The 26,788-nt window shown below is 39.5% G+C and overlaps 3 protein-coding genes across 4 annotated transcripts; all 3 read right to left on the reverse strand.

The window, feature by feature from the left end:
• Positions 1-3,856: 3,856 nt before the first annotated feature.
• rnf212 (ring finger protein 212) lies at positions 3,857-11,632 on the reverse strand. 2 transcript variants are annotated; one of them, XM_010775713.1, is made up of 13 exons: positions 11,352-11,632; positions 11,012-11,128; positions 9,859-9,920; positions 9,653-9,727; positions 9,433-9,489; positions 8,904-8,962; positions 8,734-8,793; positions 7,975-8,039; positions 7,156-7,222; positions 6,069-6,111; positions 5,821-5,875; positions 4,448-4,517; positions 3,857-4,078 (listed from the first exon to the last, which is right to left on the reverse strand). In XM_010775713.1, exons 2-13 carry the CDS (start codon positions 11,118-11,120, stop codon positions 3,934-3,936), a joined length of 867 nt encoding a protein of 288 aa, XP_010774015.1. In that variant the 5' UTR covers positions 11,121-11,128; positions 11,352-11,632; the 3' UTR covers positions 3,857-3,933. The 2 variants fall into 2 exon arrangements, with proteins under 2 accessions (XP_010774015.1, XP_010774014.1); XM_010775712.1 differs by having other exon boundaries at positions 11,357-11,386.
• A 1,033-nt stretch (positions 11,633-12,665) lies between these two features.
• Positions 12,666-14,470, reverse strand: LOC104949360 (transmembrane emp24 domain-containing protein 11). Its single transcript, XM_010775719.1, has 5 exons — positions 14,341-14,470; positions 13,723-13,814; positions 13,162-13,287; positions 12,893-13,039; positions 12,666-12,815 (listed from the first exon to the last, which is right to left on the reverse strand). The coding sequence occupies exons 1-5, from the start codon at positions 14,468-14,470 to the stop codon at positions 12,666-12,668; spliced, it is 645 nt and encodes a 214-aa protein (XP_010774021.1).
• Positions 14,471-16,590: 2,120 nt separating this feature from the next.
• Positions 16,591-25,004, reverse strand: spon2b (spondin 2b, extracellular matrix protein). The gene is made up of 6 exons (XM_010775714.1): positions 24,883-25,004; positions 23,358-23,625; positions 22,737-22,960; positions 21,130-21,321; positions 19,920-20,106; positions 16,591-17,655 (listed from the first exon to the last, which is right to left on the reverse strand). Exons 2-6 carry the CDS (start codon positions 23,590-23,592, stop codon positions 17,477-17,479), a joined length of 1,017 nt encoding a protein of 338 aa, XP_010774016.1. The 5' UTR covers positions 23,593-23,625; positions 24,883-25,004; the 3' UTR covers positions 16,591-17,476.
• Positions 25,005-26,788: the final 1,784 nt, after the last annotated feature.

Here is a 26,788-nt window from a genome sequence, read left to right on the forward strand (position 1 = left end):
TTTTCACTGTGAAAGGAAGGCTCAGGTGAATAGAGTCAGTGACCATGAAGGGCTCACACACACACACATACACACACACACCTGGGGACAAAACATACACGCAACCAAACCTGAAAGATACCTACACATACACCTGAGAGATTGACATGGTTAGGTAATACATGAGCGCACAGCTACACATGGAGTTTGCACATGGATGCACGCACAAAAGCGCAGATGCATCACACACACACACACACACACACACACACACACACACACACACACACACACACACACACACACACACACACACACACACACACACACACAGGCAGGAACAACATAGACACCTGGCTGGCATTGAAGCGCTGTTCTGTTTGCAAACCTCTCCCTCTCTGCACTCATCCTCCACACAGCCACAAAGCCGACATTACAACTAGGAAAACAAAAACACAAAAAGAGGCTAAAAGAGGGCAACAGGCGGCTTCCATCCTTCTTCCAGCCATCCCTCCCTTCCACCCTTCCTCCCTTTCTCCGTTTCTCTTTACCAAATGTTTACTTTCTACCCCCCTCTGTGAAAAGAGAGGGATGTGGACAGACAGGGTGAGAAAAGAAAGAGATCTGGCAGAGGGGAAGGGAGCCAAGGCCTTTAAAGTCTGCCACAGAGCCGTGACAAAAGCCTCCTAATCTCGGTGTTGTCTTTCGTTCCCTTTTTCTCCCTGCACATCCTGCCAAGTGTGTGTGTGTAGGACAGAAAAGGAGAGGAAGAAAGTCAGTCAGTGTGTGTTATGCAAGCTAAAGTGTCTGTGCATTTGTTCCAAAAAAGTAGTAAAAAAGGCAAACCAAGTTGATGTGCGAAGAGATTTTCCTGTGATAAGGAGGTGTGTGTGTGTGTGTGTGTGTGTGTGTGTGTGTGTGTGTGTGTGTGTGTGTGTGTGTGTGTGTGTGTGTGTGTGTGTGTGACAGGAAAGGATTCTTTCCACAGTCCTGCTGACATCACTCAAGCATGCATGGGACAGTTGGAGGAGGCCGGGCCCCTTCAAAGGCAGCAGCCTGCCTTCACATGTGGGATGCCTGTGTGTGTAGGTGTGTGTAGGTGTGTGTTCGTGTATTGATGAGAATACGAGTGGTCCAGGTCACCCATCCTCACCTGTTTCTCTTTGACTCATAAACCGCCCCTATTCAGCTTTCTTCCGCTGAAATGCAACAAACCTTTCCTGCCCCGTGCGCTCAACGATTCCTCGATGTCATCCTTTGCACCCTCTTCAAAAGCAGCAGATGTGATTAGGTGTGTGTGTGTGTGTGTGTGTGTGTGTGTGTGTGTGTGTGTGTGTGTGTGTGTGTGTGTGTGTGTGTGTGTGTGTGACCTCAGCGTCCCTTCCTTAGCCTGTTGATCCCTATCAGAGGCAGCTGTGGTCCAAAAGCCTTCACACACAGCAGAGGAATGCATGCTCCAGCTATCATGATATATAAAAAAGGCTCAGATAGGCTATAGTGCCACCTACAGGCCGATTAAATTGATGTCTCGTCTGTGCAGCCTGTGTGACTATACATTTCACTTCCATATTTTCCATAAATGATTTTACTCCATCCATCTGTAGAAGGAATTTTCTTCTTTCAGGCTAGTTTCAATGAGTGCATTTGGAGAATACACATCACATATGTAATGATGACACTTATCACATAAACAGTTTATTATAGGTCATGGCAATATACCCTGTTCCACTGATATGCATTAAATTACAATATTTTGTAAAATGTTTGACAGATGATCGATGGAATTTGATTAAAAGCTAACAGATGATATTTCGGGGTTATTTCCCTTCATACATAAAACCAGCCAACAATAAAACAGCTAGTACTAGGGATAGCAATAATCTTTTTTTGCAAAATTAGATATTATATCCATCAAAAATCCCAGCCATGTACACAAATACTTGTAATCTTTGTTTTACCCCAAATAACCAAAGTACAAATACTAAGGACTGATGATCCCGTCTATTTTTGTTTGTTTTAAAGTTGAAAATATCACAATAATCAAAAAGATTGCAGAAAGAATATCTTCTTCCCCGAATATGTTGATCACCTCATTCGCCCCCAGATTGAGATGTACATGGTTTGTGTTGGATCATCAAACTCCTTCAAAGGAGGATACTAAGAGTGCAGAACAATTAAGTAAAATGTAAAATACGTTTCTGAGTATTCAAAAAACTTCAAATCTTTCCTGGTGGTTTTTCACGTATATTTGACATCTTCATCAGTGTTCTTTTGGTCTTTTTTCAACCAAAATGTTAACCAGTAAATGTGATTTTACACAGTAAGTATTCACAGGAACACTTTCTTTGCACCTCACAAAGACAAATAGCTCCGGTGTGAAATCATTTAGTTCATGTCGTGTCTTGCCTTGAGGGGATTACATTTACAGCACCTAACAGCACAGGAGTGAAACACTGAGTGACAAAGTGTGAAATCTGGATCAGATTAAGAGAGAAGCCTCTCCTTTTTTGCACACACACACACAAACACACACACACACACACACACACACACACACACACACACACACAGAGAGATAGAGTAATAGAGGGAGGGGGTGGACTAGCTGTGGGAACATGCTTCTGAATAATTACCACTGACATCAGAATAGTTTTCTTTAGCTCTCTGAAGTGGCAGGGCTCATTTGTACAGCCTGGAGCCATGCAGAGGTGTGTGTGTGAGGGTGTGTGTGCAGAAGGAAAAGTAAAAGAGAGAAGAGAGAGAGAAATAAATGTCTCTGGATAACCTTAATTTGAAAGACAAGTAAAAGAAACACACACAAAATAACTGTAAACGGGAGAGGAGATGACCCAGTGTGTGTGTGTGTGTGTGTGTGTGTGTGTGTGTGTGTGTGTGTGTGTGTGTGTGTGTGTGTGTGTGTGTGTGTGTGGGCATACGGTAGAGATTATTTGTGATTTAGTCTTCTCCCTGTCAGAGGGTGACACCATGACAGCTTATTCTGCCCCGGGGAGCCATTTCTCTCTAAGTGGACCTTAAAAAACAGGAAACGACCTCAGATCCCACCGGAGCACAGAGGAGGATCAGGCCTACTGACTCTGTACAATACCCTTTAACTTCACACACACACACACATGCTGGTAAGGGCCTGAATATAGCGTGTTCAAACCCAGAACACACACACAGTCACACCTGAGCCCTCTTCAATAGACGCCATTCAACGCCCTGACAGGCGGGGACAATGGAGGCAGAAACGCGGGCCGACAGAGAGAGAGTGGACCTGTCTGAACACATCTGTCCAACGCACTGCATCAGCTTTTCCCCTGCGATGACTTCAGGTGATCTCATGTTTCTATAAGGTTACACTTTTTCGCTTTGCCATCACTTGCAGCTGTTTTGTAACAAGATTGGAGGGTGAAATCACGAGTCAAGTTACTGAAGTTACAAGCAGCAAGCCAGGAGTGTGGAGGGTGGTAAACTGCACCGCTGCCTGAGGGGTGTTCAGTCACTGCAGAGTGTGTCTGTCTTTCTCAAAGTCTTGTCTTGTAAAGTCTAGTTATCAGTAGATTAGTCGATTTTCCTTAATCTCTGTTTTATTTGTGTACATTGAACAGGTGCTGGTGCAGAGTAATGTTGAATTAAGGAATGTAAGGCTGCTGGATTAATATAAGAAGTTCCCTCAAAAACAACATGGCTCTAACTGCTGGATAACCTGACCTATGACATCAGATACTGTTCACCATATTTCATTTAAAAGCAACCACTCTTTATTTCATCACTCTAATTGATTTGACAACACAGGATCGGAGTTAAGTCATTCATGTACAGTACGTTACAAGCTGAATACGTTACATTTTGATTTAAAACACAACACACAGACTCTTTGGTGATATTAATACCCTTTATTTATTACATGTCAGGGGCCAGGTGTTTGTCCCCTAAAGGCTTCCTGAATGTTTATTTGTGTGTCTGATAACTAGGAGGGCAGACCAGGGAGGACATGGAGTGTCTGAAGGAGGAGAGAGGGTTGAAGATTGGAGATTTCCATCCAGACCTCTGACCGAACGGCATTTCTGGCGTCATCGGAGTTCCCTGAAAACGACTGCGAGAGGAGAGGAGATCAAATAATATGATATAACCAAAACCAACACTGCTTGTGTCCAAACTTTCCACATTTTCCAGCTTTCCCCATTTTAAAAATAATAATTACTTAAAACTAGCAAATGTGAGTAAAAGGACTAAAGAGTTTATCTGTTCTTGGGGACTATATTCAGCCCCAGATTTGGTGTGCTTGTAAGTAGCTTGTTGTTTGTGAAATGGACCAAAACAGTGTCTATGGTAATGGCAACAAAGTAAACAAAATAGGCTATAGCACTCTTTCGCTACAGAAACAATTGAGCAAAAGAACCCATACATAATGTACATTTTATCGAGCAGTATTCTGTTTTCTTTAATTAATTAAATGAGTCACCTGACTGTCGCCGACGAAGCTGAGTAGTTGACCGGCAAGCTCTGATTGGACGACCTGTGAGGGATGGTGCCTGAACACCAGAGAGATCCAGTGTTAATCCGTAAAAAAGGTCATACACTCCTCCTAATGATTTAAAACAAGCCTGAGGTATTTCTGTGTCATTCTAAGCTTTTATGTCTATTCTTCCAGAAAAACCTCTAAGTAGACAAGATAAATGGGTGGATCGTATTCTAAAAATAACAATTCAATTGTTCAATTCTCACAATGTTCACATCGAACACACCTACACCATGTACATAACCCTGTCTAACATGGAGCTTTATGATAAATGGTGAGTCATCTTTATTTAATTATAAGAATTTCTGTTTGCCCAATAAATCTGCCGCTGCTGGTTAAATATTGTGATTTCCTTCATTTCAATATTTACTTAACAAAACGCTTATTTGAAAGCTGTCCCCTAATTGATGTGCCACAAAGGAGGTTAAATCCTTTAAGGCACTAAATTACAAAATCAAAGAGAGTAGCTCAGTAGGTGTAATCCTAAACATAACAACAGCCAACATCTGTATTCCTTTAATCCCTGAGACCATAACCACCAAACACACTTCAAGAGAGGAGAAGGGACTTTTAGTAGGTAGTAGCACAACGTCTGATTTATTTACCCATGTGCTTCATGGTAAAAAAGTTGCAATAAAATCGTCTATAACATTATATTTCAACGTTACGGATATAAATCTTTATTTTCTGTCCTGATCATAACCAACCAATATTCTCAAAACATTTTTTAAAAAGATTTCTAATGACATAATGCCTTCAAAATACCATACAAGCCCCATAACACAACCATTCAAAAATGGCTGAATCTGTTAAAAGAAAAGTACAATTTTGAAGCCAGGTAAAGCTAGATATAATAGAATGTATTTTGATTCTGTAATGGCTGTGAAAACAAAAACATTTGCATGTGTTTCAATGAGGAAATTTTTGTCCAACTGTAAGTGTCTGTATTTAGGCTACAGGGTTTATTAAATACTAAATATAAGAGCTGAGGTTGAACCTCCAAAATTCACTCACACCTTCACAAAGTATAAGCCATTAACACAGCCAGAAGTATGATTAACAATTCAAAAGCCGATCATGTCCCTCTGGATGCAAAAGGGTTAAAAGGCCTTTAGTTGTATGCTTGTTATGTAGCACTAAAGGCAGTATACTTGTATATGGATTAAGAGAGGAGCGGTGTCAAACTACTAACCCTGAATGTACTGGTGTAATGCCCAATCAGAGTTATGGCCTTTAGAGGAATCACCAAAGCAGATCCAAGGTTATGAGCTAAATTCAACATGAATCAGTTTAATGAGGCGCAGCGGAGCACTTACCCATTCGCCCGTCCTGTGGAGGGCTGATTAACGACAGTCTGGGGACGGTGCCGGGCTGAGAGACAGAGACACAGAGAAACTTCACAAATCATACCTTTGTATCTACCTGTTATTCAAAAGAAATAATATTTTTGTACTAGAGTCATTGAGTAAATGCTCCGATGCTGTATCATATTGATAATCAATGTTACATCACACACTGTATATTAAAAATGGAAGCTCACTACAGGAAGAATAATAACACTTACTTTCCTGAACAGACTCCTTTCATCCACGTCCATGTTTTCAGAGCTGTGAGACATGAGAGCACGCTTCATTAGTCCTGTTGGGTTCAGTGGGCTGAGCACTGCTTCAACTTCTTTTCAATAACAAGCCAAACGTCTCTTTAACCCCGACATGTATAGTTTTATTCCCAAGACAGATATTAACGTTTTGGAAAAATATTTTCAAGAACAACAATACAGAATAATTACCTAAGATACCTTTTGTGAATACATAGAGTACATAGAGTAAGATGATCATTAAAAAAGAAATAACTAGTGAGATAATTCAATGTTGTTACAGAGGTTTTTACGATGCATAATCATAATAATGCATCATTTCAATAGCAATTTTTGCTAATCAGTTGATTCTTTTACTGAAAACATGGTATATATATTTGTAGAAAACTTGAGCAAAAATATCAAGAAGTTGTGTGCTTGTATTGGGAACTCATTATCTTGTGAATACTTCTTACATTCAATATTAATTTCAGGGACTAAAATCTAAATATTTTCAAAAGCACTCGATTACAATATCCCTAGCATTTTATATTAAAAATTAATTTAGTTATATTAGCATCGATTTACTTTTAAATTCCAAACTAAATGGAGCCCTCAGGCATGGCGGTAATTCTGCAGCTGGGGTTAATATGTGCCGTCCATCATCTGTTTGCTCAGTTGAAGAATCTAAAGTCTCAGTGAATAAAAAAACATTTGTACTATTAAATGCCGGCAGACAATCAATCCTGTGTCAACGGTGTGGAAGGAAACCCAATAGGGAATCCTGACTAAACCCAAACAAAGCTTAGCTTATTCAGGTGTGTGTGTGTAGATAACCGCAGGGCAGGGCACAGCTATACAGCAGCTAAAGCTAACATAAGACACCGGGGCTGAACTCAGGATATAGCCTGTTTGCACGGTGAAATACCTCCTCCATTCTCTCTGTCGCGCTCTTATGGTGAGAGAGAAAGAAAGGCAGAGAAACACAGACTGAGATGAGGTGAGAGTTGTGCAAAATCAACATAAAAGAAATATTTAAATACAGAGTGAAAAGTTATGGAGGGAGGATACTCACATGGTATTCATTGAGGAGTGTCTAGAGATGGAGATGGGGGAGTGATATGGGATCTGTAGGACTGACACTGACAGACAATAAAAACAACATTAACTCACAAACATTATTAATGGTGATGAGACATTGGTGGTCATGCAGGGAATACATGTAAATAGATGTTTCAATGAAAAGCCCACAAAGACATGGTTAGTCTAATTTGCCTTTTTTAGCCACAAGCCAATTCTGCTTGGCTCTGCATTTTATTACTTGTAATCTTGATTGGTCAGCCAGCCTTAAAAAACAAATTTTTTGTTCCCAATGCTGAAATATGGTTTAAATGTTTTTACAGCCTTTGGTTGGAGGAATAATCACAAGTAAAAAAAAGCAACATGAGGGCCAATTTACATTGCTTGTCTTTCATATGAAACTTCAAACGCTTTTTATATCCAATGTATTGAGTTATATCAAACCTCTCTCTCAGTCTGAGCAACAGTAACACAAGTCAGACTCCCACCTTTTCTTGGACTCTATTTATTAGTCATAATAAAGTAAAGTAAAATATAATATAGTATATTATGAATAATGATCTTCAACTTCAGCTAATATTCTTGCACTGAAGACAGCAACAATGCAGAGTGAAAGAAATATAAGCAGCCCCTCATGTACAGGTATAATGTACAGTGTATTATCAGGTATGAAGATTGCATAGAATGATACAAATATATTCAAATGTAAATGGCATTTCAGGGTGTTCACATCAGAGTGCCATACTAAGAGGTGATGTCTTGCATACAAGAAAACAAAAGTGACACCATTGTATACCATGGGATTGTTGTTTACCTGATTTATGTCCATGTGGAGTATGCAAGCTGTGGCTCATCTGAGGCACGGAAGAAACTTTGGCACTGAGTAAGAAAAACAATAAACATTTAAATGTAAATACGCTCCAGCACTGGTACTTTAAAACTCAATGCTGCACATTCTAACAATGTATGCTAACAGTTTTCAGATGCATATCAATTAACAAAACTTTCACTTAATTACTAATTTGCTATTTTTTCTGGACTTTTTCAAAAACAAAGTCTCTCTGTTTAAACTAATTCAGTGTTGGCGATGGTTGTAAGCTGTGGTAGATGTGCCAGGAGTGACACCTAGTGAGAGGAGAGGAATAACAGCCAGCTGGTTGTTTATAACTTTATGTGTTGCCAAACTCAAACAGGCCGTTACATTCCAAATCAGGTTTCACTACCTTAATAGGTCCTTATTGATTCTCATTACATGAGCAATTTCATCTCTGATGCAGTATGACATGTGAAAGAAGAAATGAAAAAGAAACATTAGCCAGATGCTTTTTAGCAAAGCATTTTTCAAGTTGGCTTGATTGGTGGAAAAGACTGCTAATTAGACAGCATTGTGGCTGTGAAATAAGAAGAAAAACCTGCCAATAAGCATTTACAAACTGCACCACATAGAATTTTAAGAGCTCAAATCTTGAAGAAATTATACAATTGCAACACATAAACAATTTTCAATAAAAATTACTTATTGGTGTTTAATAATGAAAGTGATTTTTAAATGAATATCTCCTCTATGCTTTACCTCTGACGGTGAAGAGAGTGTTCCAGCTTAGTGATGTAGGAGCTCTGGTCATTCAGCTTCCTTCAAATCAAAGAAAATCAAAGAAAATAGGAGAGGCACCCAACTTTTCGTATTCACTGCAGTTGAGAAATAGGTTTGAAAAGGCATTATTAACTTGTGCTTCCACTTACTTTGCCATCTGCTGCATTTCTTGCTTCATCTTGACTAGTACCTCCTCTAGTTTATCATCCTGTAATTGATCAATTGGATGGGGACACAGTAGGGCAGCTTTGGTGACTATCTTGTAATATAAACGGTGTTAATTATTACTATAGTATTACATTTAGTGGGCAGCGAATAGAACAGGCAATCAATTAAATCAACCTTTCTACATGGTAACAAACAATGAAAAAAATATTATGTCAAAAAGCAGACATTTCACAATTATTAGACAACATAATCCATTACATGCCAGCAGGACAAAATGACACACACACACACACACACACACACACACACACACACACACACACACACACCACACACACACACACACACACACACACACACACACACACACACACACACACATTACATGCCAGATGAACAAAATACACACACACACACACACACACACACACACACACACACACACACACACACACACACACACACACACACACACACACACACACACACACACACACACACACCTCTCACCCTCTGCTGGTAGTAAGACAACAGTCTCTTTTGGTGTCTTGCCTGGAACATTAAAACCTGAGACAAGGGAAATAACGTCACTGTTATCTCTATACTGATAGATCATGTAAAAATACAAATATCACATATTAACTCCAACTGACAGACTTTCATCCCGAATTGATATAACTACAATTCACAAGATTTTTATACTTGATGATAAGATCGAAAATGACCAAACTTTGCTGATTTCTGTGAAGTTTTTTGTTGCCACAACGTTGATGTCGGTGAATAGGGCCTTCACTTCTGAGCTGCTCTGAAACAAAGACATTTCAAAGGAATGTAACAAAAATAGAATGTAATATAATTATATCAGTCTGATATTAGTGTGCTTTTATTCCATTCAGATAGTCACACAAAGGATTCAATGGGAATAAAGATGCTTACTTTGTCGGTGAGAGGTGATACTTGGCATTTGGCGTTGCATATTAAACACATGCCTGGTTTTCCTGAAAGAAAGGTTTCAATTAAAGATGGACAACAATACAAAATGCATATCCTTTCTACGCTTATAGTAAATAGAGGATTCTCTAAATCTAATTTAGGAACTGAACAAAAAGGGGCTCTCAAAGTGCTTACCCCTGAGACCCAAAACTAATTAAGTGTAACCCCTGGGTTTAACCCTGGAAGCCAGAGCGAATTCAAATATAATCAAACTCTTGAGAGTTTGACTTAGATTACACCCATCGGGAACAGACCCATGGTTTGTGAATATGATCGGCTTTCCTAAAGTGGGACTGAGAGACTTCCAGGAGATTACTTCAAGAAATCCAATATCCAATGATGATTGGTGTAATTTACCTCTTACTTCTTTTGAGGATATGACGAGAAGCACCCATGGTCAGATTATGTTACGCATCTGTGTTTCTTCGTTGTTTTGTGTCTCTTTGTAGTCATACAGTGTTTTAATTGTGGTCATTGTATGTGTCTTTGTGGTCATTTAGAGTATTGTGCAATTGTTTTGTTTCCCTTAGCAGTTGTTTTGGTCTATTTTTAGTAATTTTTTAGTATCTTGCAGTCGTACTATGTCACTTTTTGGTCCTTATGAGTCTATTCCTGATTGATACATGTACATTTGTAAGTGAAAGCCAGGGGGCTGACACTAGGTAGGCCAGTTGAGTAATACTTCCATGCCCTTATCCTCTTTTCAATGTTAAATTGTGTAATTATACTGGAAGCCCCCCTTAACAAAGAGCTTCACTAGATCAAATATTTCCTTTCATCTGCTGCTTGATAACAATAGAGTAGACTATTATCAAACCAACTTTGGCATACTATCACATTTGTATTTCTAAGGAAGAGTTTATTTACTGGGGGACTCGTTTGTCCCCTATCCGCTCAAATGTTAAATAGTTCAGCTCCAATCTTGAATACACATGGTGTAAAACTCAGTCTTCAGCTATGCAATATCCCATATATTCCAACAGATGTCCCTGTTTGATCACTTTATCCTGTCTGGTACAACTGAAGTGAAGCTAAACTTCCCCATCAGCGATTGTTTTGACTGTCGTAAAGTTATTATCGTTAAGTTATTTTCTACCTTTCTGATGACAGACATTGCAGATGATATGTCCACAGGAGGTGACAGCCAGTTTTCTGTCAGCACTGGGGCAAAGGAAGCAGGAGTTGCAGCAGACCCAGTAAGACATTTGAAAACCTGCAACAAAAAAATTAAATGAGGTTAGCGTTTAATTAAGCTAACTCATCTTGTTAAGTCATTTATGCTAGTCATTAGTGTGTTTACATAGCATTAGCTAATTTTGCGAGGTGAAGCTCAAAGCTCCATTTACTACTTTAACATGTGTTCTGGCTTTCGTGTATGTTCAAGACAACGTTGTAAAACGTTTTTAGAGTAACGCATGTACATGTAAATTAATTACCTTACCGACGATACCCCGCTACAAATGAAGCTAAATGCTAATACAGTTAGCTAGCTAGCATAAATAACTGATCAACGTTCTAAAGAGTGACGTCATGAGCTGCTTTTACATTTTTTAAACTACAGAAACATGTCTGTTGACTAACGATCTGTAATGATTGTCAGTTTAGCTATATCAAATAGTTACTTATTTAACGTTAACAACTGGCACCTAACGTCAGTTTTTACGCTAACTAACCACGAATAATAACGTGTTATCATCTCTAGGCTAACGCTATTTAACTAGCTAGATAATGACAACATTCTAGCTTAATCTCGGTTAGATGAAGTATTGAAACATCTTATAAAAAGTTTTCACAACTGACTTAATATTTAAACATAAGGTAAGTCATTCACTAAAGGTTATGTTTATTGCATTTGTTCCTAAATACTCAATTTAAACATATCCAACATAAACTCATGATTTTTGTTCACTTATAATTATTTAATTAGAATGTAACTGAGAGAATATTCACTCAGTTATATAATTAAGTATAATTCTGGGGTACTTTTACTTTACTTGAGTATTTCCATTTTCTGCTACTTTGTACTTCTACTACACTAGATTTCAAAGGGATATTTTGTACTTTTACTGCACAACATTGAGTTGACACTTAATTGTAACATACATGCATGTGATTATATGATAGATATGCATTACTATTTTACTCAGTAGGCCTACTTTCCAAAATGTGCGCCATATTAACGAATTACAGGGTTAAAAAGCGTTTATATGTATTTTCTAATGATAAAAACGGAATAATCTAATATTCTTTAGTTATACAACGTAACTAGCTGCTAGCTAATGCACATATCCATATACCAATAGGCCTTTACAGTGATACTAGCTTAATCTCGGTTAGATGAAGTATTGAAACTACTTGAAAACTTTTCTCAATTAGCTTAATATTTCAACATAAGGTAAGCAATACAGCTATACTTACAATATATATATATACAAACAGTTGTATTGGTTTGAACCCCCAAAAAGTATACAGTAAACTCTTGCCTAATGTAATCCAGTTTTAAGGGTGACAGAGTTGAAGAACAGAATGAGACAAAACAATTATTTGTACTTAATTTAACAACATTCAAATTAGTGTTGGTGGATTTTATTTGAATGTCAAACATCTTTACACTTTCATTATTCTTGCCATACATAGTTTTGAATCCTAAATATCAGCAATTGGAAGAAAGAGAAGAGTGTTTGTGTAATAGGCATTCAGTATGCACCCTATACACTTGAAGGTTTTTGCAGTCAGAGCCGAGGTCATCATCAGACAAGCTTCTTGGCGATGAAGAAATCTTTGAGTCGTTTCATCTGCCAGAAACCAACCGTCAGCAGCACAGAGGTCTGCACCATGGCCCACCACAGCACTTTGCTGTTGGTGTTATCACCAATCTGACGAAACACCTCCTCTTTCTCCTGAGAGGGGGAACATTATATAAAACACTCTTTTCCAGAAACATTTTTTTAATTTGCACAGTAAAATGTGTTTATACCCTCTGGTACTCCTGCTGCCTGGTGATGAATATCATCTGATCTACGAGGTGTCGGAGGCTGTTCTCCAGATTCTTCATGTTGTCTTTGGTCTTGTCAGGGACGGGGTCTATCGAGTGCTCTCCCATCTGAACGTCCAAATGTAGCTTCTGCTCAGCATGATGAAGGAAAATGGGTTATTTTTCAATATAATAATATTACAATGTATGTTTTGTTGCTTTTCTCCCCATTGTTTAATAATTCATTTTCTGTTTGTGTCCACAGGTCTCACCAGTCTTTCTCCAGCAAATACAGAAAACCTCGTGGAGTTGGTTTGGAAGCAAAGGTAGTGCTGACCAGAGGCGTGTGATGTGAAGGTGAATTTAGAAAATTTACCATAGCGTTTTGACATCAGAACCTAGAGAGCAGGAGAGACACTGTCAGGCCAACATTTCTTTAGCTATGCATTGACAAAATTAACATGGGATTTATTCTCATTTCAAACATTTCCAAAAAGCTGAATCTGAAATGAAAGTAAAGATTTCTTTTCTTTTTGCCACGTGAGTTAGCAAAAATCTGCGGTGGAAAATAAACAGGTGAATTTGAAGTCTTGTTCTTAATAAGACTTGCAGGACTTTTACAGTTTGGTATACATTACTAAGTAAATTATATGAATACTTCTTTCTACACTGTCAACAAGATGAATTATAGTTGTTTGTGTATGCTAGTGACTCATATTTTATTCTTGTTTGGGTTTGCTCTGAAGGAGGAAACCAGTTATAGGCACATGTGCTAATGAACCATCACAGCGAATGTTTGACTTGGTGATTCCTTTCTCCTGTGAGTGCAGTACCTCATGGTTTGGGTCTCTGACTGTCACAGTGACGCCGAGATGAGGGGAGTGGGAGAGGGCATTCATCTCCCACGGCTCCAACAAGAAATACCCTGAAGGTAAAACACAGTCTACATGAGTGCATTTAAGTACACAATCACACACAGTAGCCTCAAAAACATAATTATGACCTTGTCCTCTACGTTTTTGATTTTGTGATGCTTATATTAAGCATGGAGAGGGAATAAAAGTTACATTTATATTTGATTTACAAAAAAATGATTGAATGTGTAACTATTACTTTTATGTCTCTCACTGTAGGACTGATTGTTAGTACTTTTTCCTCTTTTTAGTACAATTAGTTACGTTTACGATAAATAAAAATACTCTTAAGATTTTCCTGGTAATTTTATGTTTAACAGATTAATCAGTTTTTAAGACTCCACTTTACTACACAAATGGCTTTTACACTTGCTGAAATAAGAGACACACCATCATGGAGGTACACATAACATTAATTTGTGATTGAACTGTCACGTGGCAATTCAAAATACAGTTTTCCAAACCTTATTCCACATTGATTCCCTGTATTTGATTGTAAACGACACTCAGGAGGAATATTCCCTCTCCAGGACTCACCGGTGACGAGCATGTCTTCAGGAATCTCCTCGATGATGCACTTTTGCTCCTGCTCTCCGAGATCAAAATACATGGCGGCTGCCAACACCAGGTAACACTGGAAGAGAAAGCCAATGCCTTGCAAACTCATTTTCAGCTAACAATGAGCTAGTCAATTACAATACACTGGACAGTGAACAAATGTTTGGCATGTAGGTTCAGTTTTTCATAGATCTCCAAATTCTAATTCCAGATGTATTTGCCATTGACTATAGACAAACCCACATGTCCTTCAGCATATATTTGAAGTGGGAGGTAAGAGGGACAGTTTGACTGTGAGAAACTCACAGGTGCTATTTTGTGTGACGAGACCTTCTGGTCAATTTATGACTGGTTAAACTGGGAGCCAATAGTAAAGCTGTTAAGAATAATGATTAACAGGACAGACCACTTCCTGCAGACTAAGATAATCCTCCCACAGTTAATTAAAGTATATCTAAGGAAAGAGTCAACTTTATTGTAACCAAGGTGGGCACAATGCTAAAGTCTGATGCTTTAGAAAAAGCATCATGAATCAACATCGCAAAAACAACTTGAAAACATAAGAGACATTTGACGTTGACATTGTGACATATTAACAAAAAAAAAACCTGTGGAATTAAACTGCTGCAATACAGAAAATATCTTCAAACTATTATATAACTGTAAAAGATTAGGGTTCATGGGATTAAACATGTTGATGATTCCACCAGAGGGCCAAGTGCTTGCTCTTTCAAAATGTATAGATGCTGAACTTTGCCCTAAGGGTCAACTCACTAGCTACAGAAAGATGCAAGAAAGGTAACATGTTCAGAAAAGTGTTCATCTGATGTAGATGTCCTTCAAAAATAAGAATATATTAGCAAACTGTACTGTAGTACAGTGATTTATGGCAAACCTTGAAAAATTGGACAAATGCACTTCTCATCTGGCCTACTGATTCTTGTATATTTTTTTAAACATGGTGTTCACCTTTTTAAGATTTAAAGATTACCACTGTCACAGTGTGGGTTACTACAGTATTAAACAGAGTTCCAACGTTGTTGAAAATTGAAAGCCAAACCATAACATACAGTAGTGCCATAAACCAACCCTAGACGAGGTCACTTATAGGATAAAGTAAACCAACCCACAACCCCCCCACACACAGAATAAATCATCTCATATTTAGCATCTGCAAAAGTTGTTTCTACTCAGTCAGCAAAGAATCAGATTTCCTTCTCCTTCCACCCTTTCCACACTTTATACGTTGGATGAATACTTGAAGGGGCCCGATAATGCTCGTTTAGGTTAATGTGTATTGTTTGCCTCTAGCCAATAGAAGAGCAAGTGTTACATATTAATGTCACTATTCTACGGAAGTAAACAAAGGAGTCCAATGGAGGTGTTTCAGGCAGGAGGGGGTTTAATGTTTAATATCCCTGCCACTGAAATAGTTTATTTCTGTCATTTTAAAAACATTTTCAGAATATAAATATGTACAGAATTTACTTTGGAAACATTTGAAAAACACTGTGGCAAAACTATTTAGCATAATGTAATATTGATCATAGTACCAGATACTTGGCATTTACTTTCCACTCACATCTCTCTGACTTTCTGTCTCAGTCATTTTCTTGTCCCTCGTCATTCCAACCGGAAGGAGCTTCCTCCTGCACCAGATGTTCTTACTACTGCTGTTCACTAAAGAAGTACATTTTCTCTTTCAAATTGTGTTGTCGTCATCCTGCCAAGAAACCTCCTCTGAAAAAAGAGGTCACTTCAAGTGTAGCTGCTGTCTGTTCTGCCTATTAAATGTAACTCCTGCTTTAGAGTAGGATGTTTTGCACTGGACGTCACAGCTTGAAGTATGCTGTGTGAGACTTCAGACCTTGTGGGCTAAATCAACATTTGGTGAACTTTTTTAAATAGTTGAGCGCATTCATCAGTTTTATGACCAACACTTCATCAGGGTGAATCCTAGCCAACATCAGGCTTCAACTCCGGTTCTCCAGTTAATAGCATTTCTCTCTAGATTCAATTTGATCCTGCAGTCACAGTGTTAGTAATATTACCCTGGGAGCCCAAATGTGCGATTCAGATTTAAAGCTCACACAGTGCACTGAGCAAAGGGCACTAAAGAATTATTAAACTCACAAGTGTTATTGTGATTATATAGGCGATACGACTCTGTACACGATGAAGTATCTGTCGCTTTCTTGAAGAAACCCTAATCAATGAGATCACAATATCTTGATGTATTTACACTTTATTGATCATACAGAAAACATGTTTTTTTGGTACATTTTTTAGCATTTTTTACAAAAGCAATGGATTTATATCTCAATAACATAGAGGAATACAACTTATAGATTCAGACTTGATATACTGTACACTACAGGTTAAAATCCTGTAATAAATATATTCTTTGTCTTCAGGCAAACAAACATAATCTCTCTTTTAAAAATGGTGTTTTGAATGTGGGGAGGACGGTACATAAATGTCGATGTCTGACTCATTTTGTTGCTAGCACTACATCAATGCTAATGGACATAAGAAATAATTTGTGCCTGAGTTTATTCAAATGTTCTGTTCGTTATTGTTTTGGATATAGCGTTTCAGATCTTAAGAATGATTAATATGGATTTATTTCAACATCTGCTTTTTGGAAGCTCCTGGGGTTTATAATCCACAGTTGGCAAACACATTTATATGAGCTTCAGAGATTTCAAATGAAACCAAATTATAATGTTTTTGGTGAATGGCTGAAACAGCATTGTGCTATTCCCTGTCAAATTGTATAATCTGCCAAAACAGAATTGGTGTCTAATAGCTATTTTGCCAAACTACACCTCTCTAGTGCTGTCAGTTATATCAATGTGACTTCAGGAAGATACTTGTTCTGCTGTTTAACAGTCAATAATTACATTAGTCATTTCCACAGACAGAAGGCAAAGCCAGGGAGGAAATAAAGGAGTCTTCTTCGTCGTATTTAAGCCTCAAGTGAATACAGTACAGCCCTTTTGTTGTTGTTTCTCCGTCTTCTTCCTTTCCTTCCTTTCCTCCCTTTTCTCTCTTTTCTCTCTTTCTTCTCTCTCCTCTCCTTCCTCTCCTTCTTCTCCTTCCTTTCTTGGCTTAGTCATAAACAGTGGTCGGGGAAGCACTTTCTCTCTTCCTCCAGCAGGGGGCAGGCTAATCCGTTGTTGGCTGGGTGCATTATGACGTAGCGTGTGCGGTGCCGCACGCCCGAGTCTCCACACTTGCTTTTGCACAAACCCCATGGAGACCACACTGACACCTCGCAGTCCAGAGGGGTATCTGCAGTGAGAGGGAGGGACATATAATCACATTAACATTTAGACTTGGTTTGTCATTTTGCAGTCATTGTTTTCTAGCTCTTCAGAATTCCTCTCTTCGTCCCGCAACAGGGAAATGTACATTATTCCAACAGGAGAAGTATAGTGCAGATAAAGTATACCGTATATATATTTGTTATCTATCAATCCAAAGAGGTAACTGCAAAGGAGTCTCTTTCCCTCTTCTTACTGTATTTATTTTTTCGGAAGCTGCGAATGGCTGATTTTTGTGAGTCTCTTTAATAAGTTTGAATGGAAAGGAGAGGAATAAGTCATAAAAGGGCAACATGCTGGCATTCAACCCTTATTTTTTGTTATAAAAGTGTATACATTAATTACAAAGAATGGTGGCATGCTGTGTGTGCAGCTCTTTATGAACAGAAAGCTACGCTAATAGATTCTTGGCACTGGTTGTGCTGTTGAGGTATGTTTAATTATCTAATATAACCTTTATTGAATTAGCGTTTTGCTGACCATGCTTGCCTTATTTTTGATACACTTAATGAGTACCCTGCAGCCGATAGGGATTCAGAGCCGTGCTAAAAAGGCACTTCTACTGTAATACGGGGAATTAGAGCACATCTTGAACTCTTCAGTTACATCTTGTTATTTTGATGTTATGCTTTCGTTCTCCAACTTGTTGAACTTGCCGGGCTGCCTCCATCAACCTTGTTGTGAGTTCCCTTACAGCTGATTTGTATCACAGATTTACCTGTGAGTTAAGAGTAGAAAAGCAGAAGGATGGGAGGCTGTACGGAAGCTACATGGATGGAACAAGCTAATCAAATCCCCCTTCATCTTGTGTGTCCATTAAGGACCTAAAAAGGATAACATGATAAAATGATGTAAGACCCAAAGATGATTTATCTTTTTGTATCCCAAAGATCAAATGTACAACAGGTCATTTCTAATCTGTTAGAAGAGTTGTTGTTCAAGCCCCCGGGAGAAGGCATATAAGAGACAGAGGGATTAATGGAGGGAGGGAAAGATAAACAGACAGAATGGTAAGATGTCACACTGGGATCAAGGTAGGAAACCCCGACAGACTCCTGGCTGCTCTCTGTTGTTTGTTGATGGGTTGTCAGGGGAACGGACTTGTAGTCTGTGATGCTGAGTCAAGCCTTTGCATTTACCCTGAACATCGAACCGCCTGCCAGTCAGACACTCTATCTGTTTCTCTTTTCCTGCCACAAAAACCTGTTAAGACTTCCAGTGGTAAGAGATGTTTTTATAAAAGGTTATTTTTCCCTCTTTAGAGTACACCACTGTATTGTTTGGCTTTGCTTTATAGTCTCACACACTCTTCGTTTTTCCTACTTCGCCTTCTTTTCTTACTTACAGTCGGGCTTCTTTTTACACCAACCACTAATCTGTGAGTCTTAATGTTTAACAGTCTGAGAACCATCATTAAATAAACACAGCTTCATCTAATGGGTCCAGATCTGGTTAAAGCAAACGTGTTGGTATCTCATTTTAGGTCACGACCAAAACATTGCTGTACAGAATTTCTCTCTATCACTTATTTATCCTCTCATCTTTAGAGTTTTCCACTGGATGCCAGATGTGCCCCTGGTATTTTCTGATGCCCTGCTTTCACTTGGTTTCTATGGTTTATGGTTAGTAGCAATTAAGTTTGTGTGTGGCCTGTAATGGTTCCCAAATGAAAGCAATTGAGTCTGCAATAGACTTAGTCCCAAACTCCTACATCTGTTATTTTGCAACCACTTAATCTCTTTTTAATATGTAGATTAATCGATCAGTGCAAATGGAGGGAAACCCTTTATATTGTATTGTGCATTATGTGCATGGTTTAGAAGTTTTTATTTGACACCTGGGAAACATTCAAACATTGATTTTCTGTTGGACATTTAGGTCTGTTCGTCAAATGTACCATGTTTACTTTCAGTGTTTCCGACCAAAGTGAATTGTATGTACTTTTAGGGTTGATCGCATTTCCTTTCTCATAAAACATCTGCAAAGCCAATTGCTTGAATGTTTAAAATCGTTTATGCTTGCTAGCTTTTCGTCTGCTTCCCTAGCTTTTCTGGCGCATTGTTGCACTCTTAACAAAACTGTCACCCACTGATGATCAGCTGAACAGTGTGAAACATGATGTAGTTTTTAAACTTGTGTTTGTTCTAAGGCTGCATATTATTCTTTTCGCAAGTGCCTTAAACTCATCAACATACCCCATCCGGTGTGAGTATTTCTGCTCCTCAGACTTACTTATGAGCTGGTCTTCAATCTCGTTTCCTGTTGGCAGTAGGTTGGACTCTGTGGGCTCCACAAGCAGGCTGATGATCTGATTGGTCTTCTTTATCTTGGTCAGCATCACCTTGGCAATTGGTGGCAGGTGCTTCAGGCGGCGGTAATAAAAGGAGCTAGCAGGGTGACTGGGGTAGGAAGAAGTGATCTGTGGAGGGGAAGTGGACAAGGAATAAAAGTGAATATATGTGGATTGTTTGGAGATGAAAGAAGGAATCAACTTTTATATTGACATCATTGAGATAAGGTCAAAGAGATTAGCCGCTTTCACACCAAGTACTTTGCCATACTTAGTTCCCAGCACTTAGTTCCCCCATGGAACTAAAGAGCAGATCGCGTTCACACCGGAATAAGTCCCTGAGGGAAGATTAGGCAAATGAAGCCGCTGACGTCACTTCTTGTTCTTCTGCTTTGGGTTTACTGGCAGGCCACAAAACAACTTCACGGCGTATACTGCCGACCGAAGTCCCCGGGCGGAAGTCCCCGGAGATGGGGACTGGCTTCAGTAGAAGCTGCTGGGACTTAGCAGCAGAAGACCCAGCAGCTTCTACTGAAGCCTTCCGAGTAAATCGCCAGAATGCCGACACCTCCTCATCTCCACCACTCCCATGTTTTATTTTGTTGCCATAAGTTAGTCTCTCTCCGTTGGTGCGCTTGGCTAATGCTAATGCTAATAATGCTAATGCCAGCAAATACAATGGCGGCTTCACAAAACTTTTCAGAGTTTTACGGGGCGTGGTTTGCAATCCGCCCAGCCAATCAGAAATTTGAACTTTTTTCTCCCCAGGAAAGTACCACCTCTCTAGCAGGCAAAGGGGGGAAAAGTTCTCATGAACTAAGTTCTCTTTTTGGTGTGAACGCAAAATCCCAGGAACTATCGGAACTAAAAGGTAAAAGTATGGGGAAAAGTACTCCGGTGTGAAAGTGCCTATTGTGTGTTGATTAGTTTGAGTACTCAAGTGTTCATGCCAATGATTTTCAAATTGTGCTTTCGACCCTTAAGGCTTTTGTTTTATCTTCTGTTGAAATGATTTAATCTAGTTTTTCTTCACACACACAACAATGTTCCCACATTCCTGGTTTTATCATGTTAAGCTCTTGTTCCTGTTCACACCATTTGTGTTATTTACTTTGGATTGACGGATGTTGCACTTGGCTCAGGATGACCCACCTGTGTAATTTGGTCCTGTGGGAGGGTCTCGAAGTTTGGAGAAGAGAAGGTGAACCCACTGTCAGTTCCCGCATCGTACGGGAAAAGATCCAGAGAAACATTCTCTTTCCACTGGTCGCCGTCACACAGGTCGATGCTCTCAACGCCCACAAACCAGTCTGGGCTAGGAACAAGACGTACGAGGAATGACAGCTGCAGAAAGAAGGGAGGAAGTAGACCGTGGGGAGGGAGATGAAGTGTAGAGTAAGAGAGAAATTAAGAGGTGGGTTGGAGTGAGCGATAGAGATAAGGAAAAAGAGAAGAAAGAGAAAAAAGAGGTGGGAAGGAGAAAATAATCGTTTGTTATTTAATGTCACCGGGTTTGATCTTAGTATTAGTCCTTGGATAACTATTTAACCTCATGATGTATCCGTTTGACAGTGGGTTAAAGCCACAAAGAAAAATAGATTATTTCAATAAATGTCTAAACTTGATGGATCCATTAATTTAACTTCTACAACAGCACCTGAACTATTACAAATGAATGTATCCTACAGCGTGGTTCAAGATCTTGGTGTTATGCTAGCAGTTGATTATTCAGCCGATTGCCTCAAGTCCAGATGAGGAGTGGGCTACAGAGGTCTGGTAAACTCACTTCTTCTCACTCCAAACCCCAAATGTTTTGAAATGTTCAGACTTGTAGTCTTCAGCCTAACTTGTAGTCCAATAACTCACCCACCTCCCTACACATGTGTGGTTATGTAAGCAACAGAGTACAGTTTGTTTTGGTTAGGGTCTTCTGCCTCTCTAACTGGCCTTTTTCCATTTCTCTCACCTCCTAAATCACACTCGCGCCTCCTCCTCACTGTCCTTTCTTGTCCAAGCCTAACATTGTTTTTGGTCAGACATGTCCCCAACTTTATGATCTACCCTGAGACTCATCGGTAGAAAGTTTAACAGCCAAATCATGCAGAGTTGTACTTACTTTGTAGAGACATAAATTGAGCTTGCCACATTTCGGAGGCTCTCTTTACGATGCAGCATATATAGAAACAAAACGCTCTGTACCAAGTTTTATAGAAGCATCAACCGTTTTGCTGCATCCAAACCACTCAAAAAGGAACAATGCAGCACTTTCTGACAATGTAATGCTTTTTTCATGATCAATAATTAACAGTAGTGTGACTTATAACTGCTAATTTTAGGTTTTTAACAACCCTTGTCTCCTTTTTATTGTTTTGGCTTTTTTACTCACAATTGCTGGGGTAAATAAAAGTGAATGCACCCTAAAAATAATTGTAAACTGACCAAATATCGTGTTGGTTAAAGATATACCAGTTAGGACCTCGGCAAGACGCAATGGATTCAAACAACAATATAATCATTCTCAGAAAAACTTTCATTTTCACTCGTAAATAATTTGTTTATATTATGGTCAAACTAGAAAATCTGCGTGATCCATGGACTTGATTATTTGGCTTTGTCTATCGGTGACACAATATTTTTAAATATCTGATAGGAATGATGGCTAAGAAAACATTTCATCACCTTGTTATATTGACCCTTAAGATACAAGTCTCTGATGTTCCTGCGCCAGAGTGAAAGGAACCAGGTGTTGACAGACTTACATAAGAGTGCCTGGCGAAGACCTGAAACTCTGTCTTCATCTGGCCCGTTCCTCCCTTGACAGCGGGAGCGGAGACGATCCCATAAACACTCTGGATGCGTTCGCCGGCCGCCTCCACTTCCTTCATGAGCGTCCAGGCCTCGCCCTTCTCCGCAAACTCCCTCACTCCGTTGCTGGCAAACTCATTACGCCGCCATATGTGGAAGTCAGTGCTGTGGGTCACCCCTAAGAGCAAAGAGAGGGGGATAGGAAGTCAGTGATTTCAACAGGTATTAGTCTGCAGTCATGTGGTCAGGTTTTGTGTCTTATTGAGATTGGCATTGGTTGATGTTGCAAATGAAGCTGCTTTGATGCAAGTAACATTTCAGTCTTGATCTGACAATAATTATTATCATATCGTATTCAATGGGAAGAAACATTTTATTATTTTGTAATTATAACAAATAGGAGACATTTTGCAATTAACTTCCTGTTTCCGACTAATCAGGACAATCTGTGTTTACTACTTTTGTCTCTGAAATGAGTTTCCACACTAGCTCCGTGTTACTCAATCAGTATATTATTCCACATATGCTGCCATTACTGTGACCCCCAGTTGGACGGTGCCTTGCTGTGCACTTACCGATGAGGTTGGACCACTGAGCAGGGGGTCGGTACACAGGATACTGTTTAGGGAAAGCTGCTTGGTTCCACTTCCCAGAAAACGTTAGCTTGTACTGGGCTGTTTCTGAGGCCGTGCACATGGGGACGTCAGTAGGGACGGGGATTGAGTGAACGCCTTGGCCCAGAGTTAGCATCATGAGGATCAGGTGGTAGAGAGCCTCAGAGAAGGAGAGGATGTTCCTTGTGGTGTCCATGGCAATGGGGTTTATTTAGGGAGGATAAATGACCTGAACATGGAAAAGGATGGCAAAGAAAGGAGAAATAATAGTAGTAACATTATTATCAAGATGCTGTAAATGTGTGCAGGTGTAAACTCCACATGCTTCAAACCTTTTCATGATTTCTGCTCTGCTGTACAATTGCTTGATTAATGAGATTCAAATGCACAAGATGATTTTTTGTGCATTTAGAGTTAGTAAGTCTTATACATTTATTCTGGATGTACAGAATATGTGCAGTGTTTCTTCCTTTCCTGCCTGATATGCTACAATACATGATTGACTTGGTGGGATGGGCGGCAGAGCGTCTGTCTGCAGTATCAGTACCGAGTTTAACAAGTTTTAACAAGCGGGGCATGTGAGTCAGAGAGACACTGTCTTACTTACAGTAAGCGTCCCCCACTGTTTTTCCACTGTTTCGACTTGTAAAATCAGTTAAGCAGTCGAAGTCTGGCAGGGGTAGATCTTGCAATAATGGAGAAACAAATGGTGTTTGTTGTTGCTGTGGTTACAGCCTGGTGAGCTCAACATTCCTGCCACAAAGAATAAAGCAAATCCAGCTGACTTTCCTAACTTAATATCATTTATCACATCATGATTGGCAGCTACATGGGACTCGTCCTACAACCTCCTTGGACTATTTCAATGGTTGTTCACTAGTTTAGCTATTCTCTCTCAGGTCCTTCTCTTTTAACTGTAATATTAAGGACTATTGCATGAATATGTGAGGAGAGAGCTAAGTGTTCCCCAGGGGGAAATTCATTTTCTATGAAGCACATCCTCGCAGCATATCTTTGCCTCGAAGAGGAAATACATGAGCAGCATGCAAATATAGCGATGTGCAGTTTCCTTAATCAAGTAGACCTCCCAGTATTACATTCTGCTTAATGCAGAGTTAGTAAATGTGGACAAAGATTTGCTCCTAATAATCATTTTAAATGTAGCTTAAACGTAAGGTAAGAAAACATTTTTCAGTTTACATATTTTCACAAAAGTGGAACAGGATGTTTTGCTACAGATATTTGCATTCCACTGCAACACTACCCTTCCTAAATAAAACACACATCAATCTGTGAAATTCACACTTTACTTGGTATCTGAATTAGTTTGTTCTTAAGTATGATTGTATACAATTCTACCATGACATAAGTAATTATACATGCATATTTGGTAGAGCTACATGTTCAGCTGACATTTCCTTAAATATAAACATCTGAGTGCTGCCTCTGGGAAACATAATGAAGATGTGATGGAGAAGCTACTCACTGATTTTGCCCAGGCTTCCAGGTGGATGGATGGTTGCAGCAGATGAGTGGAGAGGAGGGCTGGAGGTGAGGAGAAGGGGAGAGGAGGGCGGTGGCTGTCGCGAGGAGAGACTGCAAAGCTCCAAGTCTTTTTCTCGCCTATTTATGTCTTCCAGGAGGTTCACCCCTCTCTCTCCCCCCTCCTTCAAACATCTTTCTCCACTCCCCTCTCAAACTTTTCTCACTTTTCTTTCAATACTCTCTATCTGCCTGTCAGTGACTCCCATGCTCCCTTCATGGCCTTTGACTTTGGCTCTCCCTCCCCACTCTCTGCGCCTCTCGGTTTAAGTAGCCCATTAACTGGCTAATGTGTTCAGCAGTCCTGGATGCACTGACAGTGGTCCTGTGCAGCACCATGGGTAGTGTGTCATTTCACAGTATGAAACTGTATATACCTACATATATGAACAACGAGACTCATAATGTGTGAAGCTGACCGTTGAGCGGCCCAGACCAAGCAAGGAGGCAGAGGCAGAACGTCCAAAATGATAACCCGGTGTGGGCATTTATTAAAACATGAACACATTACACACAGCCTCAATCCTGCTGCTGCTGCTGTTCACGTGAGCCCAGCCTGCAGCCACCAGGATCTCACACACACTCCCTGCCTCTAACAGACAGGGAAACAGAGCCTGAATACCCCCACACACACTAATCAGCAATTGGACACAGGTGAGGGGGGAGAAGACAACACAGGGCACCAGGTGCACACAATCCAGACATAACAGGAGGGGGAACACTTTTCAAACACAAACATATAACTAAACAGAAGTACACACATACAAACCCAAATAAACGCAGTCACCACTTGAACAATGAATGCCACTTAACGCTATGATGTCTACACCCCCACATATTTATTTGCGCCCGGATTCTTCTTAACCGCTGTCATTCTAGCCTAAGCACTTTCGGCGCTCTCGTTAACTCCCCTATCTTGTCAGGCGGAGCCGAGGACCCGACCAGCACCTGCCAGACGACATTTCAATCAAAACGGTTCAATCCTTTAATAAATACTATCTCAATAATCAGTATAAAATGTGCAAATATGCCATGCGGTACTGTGCAATCACGCTAATAAAGTGCAAAACTGTTCACTAAAGTGCTGAGTTAGAAGGCCCGAAGCCGTCAGTCCACGTCACATAATGTATCTCTAAAATTCCCTGAATGTCTCTTGGTCAAGTTTTTTTTTAATCCCAGTGCTGTTTTTTGACCTCATGTAGGAAGTTATGTGGCCTGTTTCACAGTCTGTTTGCATCATTTATGTGATGTTATGCCTCGTTAAAGTATTGTCCAACAAAATATGGAGGAATTATTTGCCTTAAATTATAAGGATATAATGTGTTTGATGTCACTACGTCAGTGTTTGGCAAAACCTTACAGATTTAAGGTGAAACCCTAATTTGATTGAAATGTTACGGCACCCATTCAGTGATTTATTTCATTCCTAAATTGCACTCCATAGTTTATTAGATTTGGTATCATCCTGGCAGCAGTTCACTTCATTTAGTCATTGTTTTGTTGCTTAATAAATAAGGTATGTCTGAACCTCAAAGAGCCCCAGTTGGCGTTTTTTCAATTAGCAACTAAAAAATGAATAAACGAGAATGGTATCTGTGTTGTTGATCTGTAAAATGACAGTGTTACGTTGATTTGTTTGTCCTTCTCGGTCCATGCACTACGCATTTCAGTGGTTTTGTGTTCGAAAAGAAATGCAACCAATCAGATCTTGTTCTTGGTCTCTGGGTAGAATATCCTTCAACCAAGGTATTCTATATCCTTGATAGAATGCCCTGGCCTTTGCACTGAATGAGAGCGTACCTTTGGATTGACAGTTTGATCAACCAATCATATATTGATTTGGAGCCAAT

The sequence above is a fragment of the Notothenia coriiceps genome, unplaced genomic scaffold (assembly GCF_000735185.1).
Source record: "Notothenia coriiceps isolate Sejong01 unplaced genomic scaffold, NC01 NC01_scaffold00015979, whole genome shotgun sequence".
Lineage (NCBI taxonomy): Eukaryota > Metazoa > Chordata > Actinopteri > Perciformes > Nototheniidae > Notothenia > Notothenia coriiceps.

Coding starts and splice junctions, on each gene's coding strand:
- rnf212 (XM_010775713.1), bottom strand. CDS start 11,120: ATGTCTTACTGGGTCTGCTGCAACTCCTGCTTCCTTTGCCCCAGTGCT. Junction 9,490..9,652: donor ACTTCACAGAAATCAGCAAA/GTTTGGTCATTT, acceptor CCCTTGTCTCAG/GTTTTAATGTTCCAGGCAAG. Junction 5,876..6,068: donor AAAGGAGTCTGTTCAGGAAA/GTAAGTGTTATT, acceptor TCTGTCTCTCAG/CCCGGCACCGTCCCCAGACT.
- LOC104949360 (XM_010775719.1), bottom strand. CDS start 14,470: ATGAGTTTGCAAGGCATTGGCTTTCTCTTCCAGTGTTACCTGGTGTTG. Junction 13,815..14,340: donor TGAAGACATGCTCGTCACCG/GTGAGTCCTGGA, acceptor TTTTACCTTCAG/GGTATTTCTTGTTGGAGCCG. Junction 13,288..13,722: donor TCAGAGACCCAAACCATGAG/GTACTGCACTCA, acceptor CCTGCTCTCTAG/GTTCTGATGTCAAAACGCTA.
- spon2b (XM_010775714.1), bottom strand. CDS start 23,592: ATGGACACCACAAGGAACATCCTCTCCTTCTCTGAGGCTCTCTACCAC. Junction 21,322..22,736: donor TCTTCGCCAGGCACTCTTAT/GTAAGTCTGTCA, acceptor TTCTTTCTGCAG/CTGTCATTCCTCGTACGTCT. Junction 17,656..19,919: donor GATTGAAGACCAGCTCATAA/GTAAGTCTGAGG, acceptor CTCTCACTGCAG/ATACCCCTCTGGACTGCGAG.